General features: G+C 64.0%; 5 protein-coding genes across 5 annotated transcripts; 3 read left to right on the forward strand and 2 right to left on the reverse strand.

Moving 5' to 3' along the window:
- Positions 1-1,533: 1,533 nt before the first annotated feature.
- Positions 1,534-2,526, forward strand: EMIHUDRAFT_228608 (hypothetical protein; the record flags this gene model as incomplete). Its single annotated transcript, XM_005786808.1, has 1 exon — positions 1,534-2,526. The coding sequence occupies one exon, from the start codon at positions 1,534-1,536 to the stop codon at positions 2,524-2,526; it is 993 nt and encodes a 330-aa protein (XP_005786865.1).
- A 356-nt stretch (positions 2,527-2,882) lies between these two features.
- Positions 2,883-5,231, reverse strand: EMIHUDRAFT_228609 (hypothetical protein; the record flags this gene model as incomplete). The annotated part of the gene is made up of 2 exons (XM_005786809.1): positions 2,883-3,696; positions 5,164-5,231. The coding sequence occupies 2 exons, from the start codon at positions 5,229-5,231 to the stop codon at positions 2,883-2,885; spliced, it is 882 nt and encodes a 293-aa protein (XP_005786866.1).
- Positions 5,232-6,093: 862 nt separating this feature from the next.
- Positions 6,094-7,631, forward strand: EMIHUDRAFT_111278 (Argonaute-like protein; the record flags this gene model as incomplete). Its single annotated transcript, XM_005786810.1, has 3 exons — positions 6,094-6,884; positions 7,373-7,506; positions 7,549-7,631. The coding sequence occupies 3 exons, from the start codon at positions 6,094-6,096 to the stop codon at positions 7,629-7,631; spliced, it is 1,008 nt and encodes a 335-aa protein (XP_005786867.1).
- A 1,256-nt stretch (positions 7,632-8,887) lies between these two features.
- On the forward strand, positions 8,888-9,337 carry EMIHUDRAFT_228612 (hypothetical protein; the record flags this gene model as incomplete). Its single annotated transcript, XM_005786811.1, has 1 exon — positions 8,888-9,337. The coding sequence occupies one exon, from the start codon at positions 8,888-8,890 to the stop codon at positions 9,335-9,337; it is 450 nt and encodes a 149-aa protein (XP_005786868.1).
- A 571-nt stretch (positions 9,338-9,908) lies between these two features.
- On the reverse strand, positions 9,909-11,704 carry EMIHUDRAFT_71431 (hypothetical protein; the record flags this gene model as incomplete). The annotated part of the gene is made up of 4 exons (XM_005786812.1): positions 9,909-10,211; positions 10,431-10,864; positions 10,925-11,026; positions 11,122-11,704. The coding sequence occupies 4 exons, from the start codon at positions 11,702-11,704 to the stop codon at positions 9,909-9,911; spliced, it is 1,422 nt and encodes a 473-aa protein (XP_005786869.1).
- Between the last annotated feature and the right edge of the window lie 193 nt (positions 11,705-11,897).

The following is an 11,897-nucleotide window of genomic DNA, read 5'->3' on the forward strand; positions in this document are numbered from 1 at the left end:
CCGCCCAGCTGGGGGGGCGTGCCCGCCCCGGCGGAGCCTCCGTCGAGCCTCGCCAATTCGTCCCTCTCACCCGACTCGGCTGCCGCCGCGTCCTTTCGCGCGCCGGTGGCCTTCTGCGACTTGTCCAACCAAGCGTGGGGCGCCCCGGCGGCGCAACCGCCTGCACCCGCGCGGCCTCATACGGCCCACGCCTCTGGCGGAAGCTACGCTTCTGATCGCGGGCTGATTGGCAATGGGCATGGGCACGAGGCGGCGCGCCAGCTCTACGCGGCACTCGCAAGGTGTGGGCGAGATCCGACTGAGATCTTGACGGCCCATAGGCGCGCCAACTCGATGCGGTGCTCGCGCGCCTCGCGGCCGCCGATGCCGCGAGCGGCGTGCACGGTGGCACACCTCTGCGCACGGCAGCGGCGCGGCCGCCGCACTCGCGTGTCAAGCAGCCGCGAGCGTCGCGTTCGCCCGCTGCCGGACTCGACCCCGACCTCGAGCGGTGGGTGCGCGACTTGCAACTCACAGCTGGCCATGGCGCCACTGCCTCCGCCGCCGCCGCCGCCGCCACCGCCACCGCCACCAGCCTCCTCGACGGCGGCGGCGTTGTCAGCAGCCCCTTGGGCGCGAGACATGCCCTCTCTGAGGAAGACAAGACGGCCTTCGCATGACCAAGACGCTCGAGACGCGTCCATAGGCGCGAGCCCCGCCTCTCTGAAGGAGAATGCGAGCACGGCGCCGCTCGCGACGCCCAACGGCACGGCGCACCAGCGCCGCTCCCACTGCAAGCGCACGCGTCCCGACACGTCCACGTCACATCCTCAGGCGTGATGCATCTCCGCAGTGGGGCGAGCGGCGCTCTGTCTGCGGGCGCCAAGACGGCGGCGCCGACCGCGGCTCGACGCTCTGAGCGCGAGCTTGTCCTCGAGAAGGTGGCCTTCTGGGGAGTTTCCTCCTCACTGCGACCCATAGCCCACCCCCGTGGAACCCCACCCGACAGGAGCTGCGGCAGCTGACGAGTTTCTCCCTGACCAAGCCCGGCCCGCCCCCCTCCTTCTCGGCGCGCGAGCCGAGCCCGCGCCCGCTCGCATGGACCAACGGGGGGGGTGGCGCTGCGGGGTCTGCAGATGAGCGGGTGCTCCGCATCGAGCAGCCTCCCGGCCACGGGCGGGATGCGCGGCGGGCGCGGTCTCCGGACTATGCGCCCGAGCCGCCCAGCGCCGTCGCAGAGGCTCCGCCGCCAACCGCCGGCGGTGGGGGGGGCGGCATCATCCGGCGCAGCGCACGCGAGCTCGAGCTCGAGCGCACCTTGAGAGAGCTGACGAAATTCTCGGTGCTGTGATTCGGTGCCCTTGTGTGTGTAGTTTATATCCCCGCACTTGGAGCGCTTGGACTGAAAGTCCGCTTTGTCTTTTTGCCGCCCAGAATTCTTTTGGAGTGACATCAAGGAAAGGTGTAAATTCTTTTCGAGCCCTGGGGGGGGGGGGCGCGCGCCGGCTCTTCCACACTTCGTTCGCAGCTGCGCCTGGTGTCGATTTCTTCCACATGGCGGCTCCCGACTGCATGCCGGACGCGCTCTGCGATTTCCTCGAGGAGTTCTGCATGCCTGGACCGTCTGAGGATGGGCTGCCGGATGGACCGCCTTCTTCTGCCGCTTGCCCAGAGCCAGTTGCTACGCCGCACCCGAAGAGGACAGTGGCGTGCGAGGTGGCGTGCGAGGAGTGCAGCGAGGTGGCGTGGGCCGACGCGGCCGCCCTGAGCTTGCAGGAGAACGGCTTTGTCGTCCTCCGAGCCTCGACGGCGGAGCCGCTCATCGATGCGGCGACGTGCGAGGAGTGCCGCCGAATCGCCGCGGCGCAGCTGGCGCGACTCTTCGCGCTCTTGCGAGGTCGCGGCGTCGATCCGAGGAGGGACCGCTTCACCTTTGGCGAGGTGTGCGCCCGGACAGCCGGCGGCCGCCGGCCGGACATGCGCCTACCGACGGAGGGCAGCGAGGCGGAGGCGTGGTCGCCGCTCCTGCGCGCAGTCGACCGCTGGGTGCGTCCCGTCCTCGAGAGGTCGCAGCTCGCCGAGGACGGCCCGAGCGGCGTGCGCGTCGACGGCGCCGGGTGCGTCACCGCGCTGCCCGGCGCGCCAGAGCAGCACCTCCACCCCGACGGCACCGCACGCGGGCTGGTCAACTGCTTCGCGCCGCTCGTGCGGGTGGACGCCGCCAACGGGCCGACCGAGCTGGCGGCCGGCTCCCACCACGCGGGCGCTTGCGAGGAGCAGCTCGCGGAGGATTGCTGCTTTGCGGCGCCGCACCTGCTGCCGGGCGAGCTGCTGCTCTTCGACTACCGCGTGCTACACCGCGGGAGGGCAAACTGCACCGCCGAGCCGAGGCCGGTGGCTTACGTGACCTACTCCACGCGGCGCGCCGTCAGCGACCAGCACAACTTCCCTGCAGACCGGTGGCTTTTGCCGCCGGCGACCGGCTCAGCGAGCACAACTCTTGGCCACGACGTTACACAGTGTGAGGATATTAGCATATTACGGTAGTCACGGACAGGGTGGAGTGACCATCCTCTCAGACTCAGTGCACCCGTTCAGGTTCATTTTGATATTTGAAAAAAACGAAAATCGGTATTACCAAAAGCTCACTGTACGTAGGGCGCGTGGGGTAGTGTGTGTGTCGCTGTGCCCCCTGACACATACATACGTACCGTACAAACCAGAGAACCGTACGTTTGGTACGTATAAGATCGTACGCTGTGCTGCAATCTCCGAAGTTCTCTCCGTAACTGTGTCGTGTTGCCCTTTACCGAGTCGAGATCGCTGAGCTCTCGGTCAACGTTCCTCGTAAGTCTGCCTCCTGCGCGGTCTCTTTCGTCTGCGCGCGCTATCTCCTCTGCCTCTCACTTGTCGACGGTTCCGTCGCCTCCCTGTCGGCGCCTCTCTCGCCGGGCCTTCTTCGCCTCGTCTCGCCTGCGGTGCTTCTCCCGCTTACCCTCCTCTCGCTTCTGATGCCGCTCCTCCTTATTGCTGCCGGCAGGGCGCTGGCTGCGGCGGCAGTTTGGCGAGCGCGAGATGGCGGCAGTTCCGCCGCTGCTGCCGGCGTAGCACCAGGTTGTGGTTGCGTTCACGGCCACGAGCCTCCAGTCCCCGCGGCTGCGCGAGCCCTCTGGCAGGACGAGCGCCGTGAGCTGGCCTCCGTACACGCACCCCGTGTCGATGCCGGTGGCGAAGGGGTGGAGCTGCAGCCGGCGGCGCGAGTCGTGCCCAAAGATGACGTGCGTCGGCCCGCGCCAGCTCGCCGCCCACGAGACGGCCCCGGCCGTTGGCGAAGGCAGGCCGGCGGCATCGAGGCTCCGCATCGCCGTCAGGTCGGCATGCTGCTGCTGTGCGAGCGGGACGCCCGCGCGCAGCCCTGCGTGCGCGACGATGGCGTTATGCTCCGGCAGCGCCAATCGGTCGGGCCGGCCGCGCAGCCACTCCACCTCGCCGCGCGTCAGCTGCTCGCCCGTCATTCTGTTGCCCTCGCCAGAGCCAGAGCGTTTTCCAGCGGGCACGCCCTGATCTCGCTGTTTCAGCCACGTGAGCAGGTTACGCTCGTGGTTGCCGACGAGTATCTCGCTGCCCGCTGCGGCTGCAGCCACAGTGTTGCGCGCAAGCCGCAGCGACGCAACTGGGTCGGGACCTTTGGAGATCACGTCGCCGACGAAGACGACCCTGTCACTCGGCCCGGGCGAGAGCCGGGCGAGCATCTGCTGCAGCTCTCGGTGGCAGCCATGGACGTCACCGATGACCATCGTCCGCATTTTAAGACGAGAGCTCGGGTGACTCGGGTGAGACTCGCTGACCGACGGGACACAGCAGGGCGCGCACAGCAGGGCGCACAGCGGGCGCACGTGCTGCAGAAGAATTTCCCGCCGCGTAGCTAGGGTTCGTGATGCATGTGTGTGTGTGTGTGTGGGTGGGTGAGAGATCAACGACATGAGGTGAAGCTATGAGGAGGAGGATCGGGTCTGGATCAGTGATGAGGAGAAAGGTCGGTCGAGTACGAGGTCGAGAGGGATCGTGGTCGAGTACGAGGAGTCGAGGACTGGGGGGGGGAGGGGGTTCAACCTGGCGACGGAGGACAGTGGGCCATCGCGGGAACGGGTGCGTCCGGAGGGCGAACCCGGTAGATCCGGATGGTTTTCACACCGGTGGGAGGCACCGAGGCGTCGTGGGGACGCTCTTCTGTTCGGTCGACGCTAGATCGTCCACTGAGAACCCAGTGGTTGTCACCACTTTGTATGCTTTTAATATTAACCTTGCGAACTCGCCCCCCCCGGCAGGGCTATGCAACCGTGACCAGTGTGTGCTGTCTACGCCTGATCCAGGCGTGAAATCTGCCGATGCGTGTGATCTGTGTGTGGGCCGCTCTGTGAGGGGTCCAGGCATTGTCCGACGACGGGTAGGGGGTCTGTGCCCGGGCGGTGTCCGGTGCGGAGTCTCTCTCTGATCCCGCCTGTGATGTTGGGTGCGAGGTCGTGGAAGCTTCGATCCCAAGGGGAGGAGCCGATCCCACTCGCAACCAACTCTCAGGGGCAGTAGGTGGGCGAGCCTCAGGCGCCGAGGCGCGCTCATCTCGATCGACAAGGCGTGGCTACGCGCGGCCTTCCGCGGGGGGAGCTTCGTCGACGGGTGCGGGACCGTGGCGCAGACAGCGCTGCGGCGATGCCTCCGGCTGGTGCGGGCGGCGAGTGGCTTGCTGCTCGCTGCGATGGCGAAAAACTCGTCTCGTCGCACACCAAGGGCTTATGCTCTGGCGAGACGTGAGGCGCATGCGCCCAGGAGGGGAGGGCGCATGCGTAACGACGCTGCTAGAGATGCCTTTCGGGGCCCAGAGATAAAACTTCTGATGCCATGCGTGACCTAGTAGTGTCCCCAGCTATGGGCGTGTCCATGTTGGAGCCAGGTGTGGTGTGGACGCGAGAATAGCTCCGCCGTTCATGGAGGCAACCGATGCGAGTCGACTGGTGTGTGTCGTCGTGGTTTCGTATCAAGAATACTCACTCACTCACTCACACGTGATGCATGCGCACATGCTACATGCTACATGCCACAACATGTACATGGCTTGTTGGGCCCAAACAAAAGGGCCTCGCAATAGGGTCGTCGCCTAGGTTATTGTTCAGTTAGTTTGTACACCGATACCGAGCAAAACTTCGGTTGCTGAAAGCCAGCTTGCCCAGCAGCGTCGACTCGGTGGCACGCATGCTCTCGACGCGACTCGTCAACTCAACTCGCCGTCGGGGGTGAGAGAAATCGCTTGGCCTTTATACGTTTTTCTCGCCCAGAACTATCTATATTCTTTTTCCGTATTCTTTCCGTATTCTTGTCCCAAACAGGGTCTATATTCTCGAATATGCCAAGAATACAGCTCCAAATCGGGCCTATATTCTCAAATATTCTTTATATTCCCGCTGAAAATCGCTGAAAATCGTGCACGTGCTCAAACGACACATGCGCTGCTCCCCAGTCACACGCTCGAGCGTGAAATCATTCGTCACCTTGGCGTACACCTCGGGGCATCCGCCGTAGTTCGGCACAACAGCCATCGGACAGCGGCAATAGTTGCGCCTCTCGACCCCAGCCTCTGTGGGGTGTGCGCATGCGGTAGGCTTTGTCGAATCAGAGCGGTGTCGGCGTTGTCCTCCATTTTCCTCCCCTGGGCCCCCCGTCCGGGACCGCTCCGGGACGCACGCCGGCGAAGGCGCGAAGCACCATCAAGCTGCTGCACGGCCCCGGCATCGCCTCCCCTGGCTTAGGCCTTAGCTAGACTGAGAGATATTGTGCACAAGGTTGGTCTCTACAATGTATAAACTGACACTTTACCTCCAAGAGCTCGTCCCTCCTCCACGGCCATCCTCGGCCTCCTTCCTGAGTGTGGAGTGAGGGCCCCCGGCCGCGGCGCGGTGCGGCGGAGTCACAAATCCGACGGCAGAGCACCGGGACGCGGTCGGGCGATCTGAGGCCCAAGTAGGCGTATGCATTGCCCATCAGGGCTATCACCTGGACCCATCAACGTGTTGTTCACACCTGAGGTAATGAAGCGTCATCAACAACAGCCAATTGTCCATGAGTGCACTGCTGCGGGAGCCCGCCGTTCTGCGCGCATCCCGCGCACTGCCCGAAACTTCTGGCAGCAGCGGCGGTGCCGGAAGCGACGGTGCCGGCAGCGCCGGCAATTGCGGCGCGAGCAGCGGCGGCGCGAGCAATATTTGTGACGGTTGCGCCTACAGCCTGTTCCTCTTCATGATGCATGACGACGTCATGCTCTTGGTTCTGGAGCAGCTTCGTCTGTCCCGCGACGTGCCGTCCCTTCTCTCTTGCCTGGCGTGCTCGCGCCTGCTCGCGTGCCTCACCCGGCAGGTCCTCCGCCAGCACTTCCCGCTCTTCGAGCTGCTGCCCGAGCTGCTCGCCCTCCCCGCGCACCTGCAGTCGCACGTGAGCGAGCGGTGCAAGGTGCACCTCTCCGCCGGACGCCTCCCGGGCGGCCTTCTGCGCGACGGCTTGTACGCCGCCGTCCAGCGGCTGCTGCAGGGCGAGCTGCCGCCCGACGTGGAGTGGCTGGTCGTGCAGCAGTGGAGCAGCACGCTCGAGCAGGAGCTGCACGCGACGGCAGAGGCGCACCGCCGCTGGCGCATCGGGTACGTGGGCATGCCCCCCGGACGCTACTACCGCCTAGGCGGGCTCGACGACAAGGGCGCGTCGGAGCACTGGTTCCGCTTCCGAGGGGAGGAGGCGTCGGTGGCAGACTTCTTTGCAGAGAAGAGGCAGCAGCCGCTCCGGCGGCCGCAGCTGCCCTGCATCCTCGCGGGGCCCCGCTCGAACCCGGGCCTCATCCGCCTCCCGCTCGAGCTGCTCCGGTGCGAGAAGCCCTCACGCACACTCACACACACACTCACACACACGCATACACACCCACACACACACCCACACACACACACACACACACACACACACACACACACACACACACACACACACACACACACACACACACACACACACACACACACACACACACACACACACACACACACACACACACACACACACACACACACACACACACACACACACACACACACACGCACACACACACACACACACACACACACACACACACACACACACACACACACACACACACACACACACACACACACACACACACACACACACACACACACACACACACACACACACACACACACACACACACACACACACACACACACACACACACACACACACCTCACCCACGCGCATGGGGCCTTGCACTGTTAATGACGTGGGGCTCACGCCGCGCCGGCGGTCGCGAAGGCCTCCTCACACACCGCCCTCTCGGCAGGTTCGAGGAGCCGCATGACGCGGCCGCCCGCCCGCCGCAGCCCGACGAGGTCGCGGCGATGCCGCCCGCCCTCCGCGGGCTGGTCGAGTACATCTGCCGAGGCGCGGAGCGAGAGCGCGACACGCCGGACGCGGGTGGGTGTCCGCTCACTCGGCGCGGTCGTGATTCCGAACTAGGCGCGGAAACCAAGAGCGAGCCGGCTGCTTCGGTCTGGCCCGACGGGCCATACAGCGCGGACGGGCTCTACTTCTTGTGCTGACGCCCATGTGCCATGACAGCCATCTTTCTCCGCTCGAGAAGTGATGCCCTAGACACCTGAGAAGTGATGGCCTCACGGCGGTATGCGAGATCGTAGTCCCCTGCTAGAGCTCAAAGAGCGACAAAATCACACCGTCTGTGTGCAACCATGTACCATGCCTATGACTGCTATGAAGTTGGTGTTCCGCAAACCTCGATCTACGTAATTCTTCCACTCCAACGCGTCTACCACGCCGGCTCCTACCCGGATAGGGGGTCTGTTCGTGCCACTGCGGACTCGCGCCAAAACCTGACGGCGTGAGGGGGGGGTCGGGCTCGGGGGAGTAGAGACAGTAGAGGATGTACAAGAGTGTAGAGCGCTATAGAGCTGAAGAGCGGTGGAGCGCTGTAGAGCTGTAGAGCTCTACATCCGGCGCGGGACAGAGCGATGCAGATGTAGAGCGATGTAGAGGCGCTCTACAACGTGAAATCTCTACAACAAACTCTCGGCGCCAATCGGTTTTGTCGTCAGCAGAGGGGCTCGCAGTCAGAAGCTCTGGAGGCTTGTCGGAGACGAGGCTGAGCCCTCGTATCTTGCTCACCAGCGTGTCGCACTCGGAGCGGGCCGGGCTAGTCTCGAGGGCCACTCTATTTGTAAAATTCCACTCTATTTGTAAGGATGCCATCCTATCCCATACACAGGAAGAAGACTAGGTGCTCGTAACACGGCTCGTAATTGGGCAGGCGCAGCAGCGTACTTTTGATTCGTGTTCGTTGTGTGTTTTGTTGCTTTGAATGGGTTCGAAGAGGCTATCGCGTATCTTAAAACCCCATTTTGCTGCGCCGGGTCGTATCCAGGCTAGTTACAAGGCTAGTTTACCAGTTTCGAGCTCGTAGGTCCTACAAGGTCGGATCTACGAGCTCGAGGGCTTGTAACTAGCCCCGTTACCATGCTCGTAGTTTTGCTGTGCATACTATGAGTGGGACTACGAGAATCGAATCCCAGTGGCGCAAGCTCGGGCCTGCAACGTGCGCGAGTGCATCCTTTGTTCCGGAAAGCATAATAATGTGATCTCTTTCGCGGCCAACGCGGTTACTGGGGTCGCGGAGTTCATTGGCGGATCATTCATCCTCCCCGCCGCGCGCAGCACTCAACCTTCTTCAACGACAGGCGTGGCTGCCTGGTGAGCTTGAGCTGCCCCGAATGGTGCGTTTGCAAGACCTACCCCGCAAACAGCCGAAACCCCTTGGGGGGAGCGCGCATTGACGAAGCGACCAATGCCGCCTCACCAGCCACTCTTCCTCATCGCCAGCCTGCACGCCGTCGTCATGAGCTCCTTCGCGCTCTGCCTATCTCTCGCGGACCTGACGGCTGCCTTGGCTCCCCTCTACGGTGCACAGCGCGCAGCCGCTGTGTCATCAGGCTTCGCAAAGGACTGTTTTGAGGGTCTGCAGGCGCTGATCCTCCTCTTTGCCTTTGGCTACGCGCGCCTGTACTTCGATGGCCCTGAGCGACAGCCTCTTATGCTCTGCTTTGGCGGTGTGGGCAAGGTTGGGGTCGCGGCCTGGCTCACGCGGGTGCACTGCACGATCCGCGCCTGCGATCCCTCGCCGTTCCCACCGGCACTGCATCTGCTCGGCACTTTACCAGACGCCCTGCTTGGGCTCTGCTTTCTGAGGGAGTGGCGGCGACTAGGCTACGCGCTCTGTGAGACGAAGAGAATGTGACTAGATCTACCTCTTCGTGTGTAGAGCATGTGCTTATACCCGCCTGATACGGGGCTGCCTCGTCGCCTCCGAAAAGATATAGGAGCGCGCACACACCACGCACACGCGCTGAACGGTCAGCCACCGCACACATAGACAGAGTGTGTGCAGTTGAGAGTGTGCACACGACAACAAGTACACATGCACTCTGGCAGCGGCGCCGGCGGCCCCCGGCGCCGCGCGCATGCGATTAACAAGTGCTCTCCCCACCAGCTGCACCACAACACCACCTTGTCAGGAAAACAAAGAAAGCCGTCCGCCTCCGCCTGAATTGCCACTCGCCACACGGCAGGTGCGCCAACCAGCAACCTCTCAGACGGCGTCGCCCCAAGCGGCGACACGAACGAGCCCCTCCTGGCGGAAGGCGCTGATCCACCGTGCGATTGCCTGCATCTGGAATCTGCGCACTGCGCGCACCGACTCCGGGTCGTCCTCATGCGAGAACATGAGATCTAGATGGTGGCCGCCTATTCATGGTATGATCGCATGGTCTCTGGGGTGGACCTCTCTAGGCATGCCTCTCGAGGCCTCTCTAGGCGGGGGGGGGCGGAGCGCCGTCGGGGACCAGAAGGGAGTGGATCTCTGCGTTGGTCACGTTGGTCGCGATGCCGGCTGAGGCCCAGCCGTCGAAGCCACCCGAGGTGAAGACGATGTTGGAAGCGCCACGGATGAGGGCACGCCCGCCATACTCTTCCGAGATCCACTTTCCGCGCGGCGGCGCCTTGAGCCCCCACGCGGCGGCGCAGTGCTCATCGACGAGGGACTGATTGTAGGGCTGATGCCAGAACATATCGCGGACGCCGTCCGTCGAGAACCAGTACGAGTCGGGCATCGCCTGTGGGAGGGGGGAGGGGGCAGCCGAGACTTCGGTCAGGTGTCAGGTTGAGGTCAGGGCGGCGCCGAGGCGCATCGCGGCGGGAGCTGCACGTGGCAGCCCCACCTGCGTGCACCACTGCCAATCCCAGATACCGTCCATCGGCTGGCCAGGGTGGAGCGGCGTCGGGTAGAGAGGCAAGTCGTAGCAGGCCGTCTCGCCACTGACGTTGTACACAACGGAAGCAGCACGTCGCACTGCCGTCAGCAGCGCGGCAGCATGTTCAAAATCGTCGTCGGTGTCAGAGGCGTCGTCGGCGACGGCATCAACGTTAGACTCGGCGAGCGGCGAGTCCACAAAGTTGTACACGTCGAGTGGCGCGTCAAAGTCGAGCTGCTGGCAGGCGGCGCCGAGCGGCCACGCGGGCATCGGCTTGGCGGGTGTGCCCGCGATGTAGTCCGATGGCCACGGGTAGTTTCCCATCGCAAGCCGGTCAAAGGCGTCGCGCACCCAATACTTTAGCATCGAAGCAGCGTCGGCGTCGGCAGGAACGTGGCAGAGGTGGAAGAAATCGGCAAGGGAGCGGCGGCCACCAGCAGTAGCAGCCGCGGCGGTGATGAGCGGGAAGGAGGCGCGCAAGTTGGCGGAGCATCGCTCGGAGTAGTGCGAGGCGGCTTCGGTGACAATCCGGTAGTAGGAGCCTATGGGGCATATGCCGTTGGTGGGGTAATGACTGCTGCTTCGGGTGCGATCGGGCTGCGATGGTAGGAGGCCAGAGTCCCATTCGGGCTCCTCGCCACGAAAGGCGAGCAGTGGCGCGCTGGACGAAATTGCACCTGCAAACGTGACAGAGGCGAGTGGGACATCGGCAGTGAGAGAGGCGGCGCGCATCTAGGGCTGAGGAGCTAAGTGTCGGGGCAGGGCTCGGCACCAGCGACCGAGGCGGGGTACTTGAGGCGCATCCACGCAGCGAGTTTGCCGCCATACGAGCCACCAAAGACAAACACCGGCGAGGCATTTGCGTCGAAGTCGGCGCGCAGCTTGGCAATGAGAACCGCATAATCGGCGAGCGCCAGCTCGTGGGTGAGGTAGGGGTGCCCCCTCCCCTCCCCCGCCTCTGCAGGCACCGACTCGCCATAGAAGCGATGCTCTGCCCAGACCAGCATGGCGCCAAAGGGGCGCGCGCTTTCCCACATGAGGCCGGTCGCGTTGACGTACTTCTCTACATTCGCCTCATTGCCCACGTAGAAGAAGATTGGCCCGCGTCCCACCTCCCAACTGTCGGCGTTGAAGAAGAACCGCTGCCGATAGGTGCGTCCCGATGCTGAGTGCGAGAAATGGTCAAGTGGCTGATCGATCCAGCGAAGGGTGCAGTTGGCGGTGCTCGGGACCGGGCGACCGACCTCAAGCTCAATCACCGGTGGCACAGCCTGGCTCCGAAGGGCCGGAGCCTCACTGATTGGTCCTGCTCCTGGCACGCCATCGCCGTTCAGGTCTGGTGGTCCGATCGCCATAAAGCCGATGAGGGTGAGAGTGAGGGCGAGGACGGCGCCCTTGAGCGCCGTCGAGTCGGGCCGCCGCGCCGCGTCGGCGGCGAGCACATACTCGTGTCTCCCCGCCATGAGCAAAAGTCAAGGGCGGATGCTCCGGGCACGTGGACGCGCGGAGACGCGTTTCGTCGTTATCGAGGGGGGGGGGGGGGGGGTC

The sequence above is a fragment of the Emiliania huxleyi genome (assembly GCF_000372725.1).
Source record: "Emiliania huxleyi CCMP1516 chromosome Unknown EMIHUscaffold_149, whole genome shotgun sequence".
NCBI classification, from domain to species: Eukaryota; Haptophyta; order Isochrysidales; family Noelaerhabdaceae; genus Emiliania; species Emiliania huxleyi.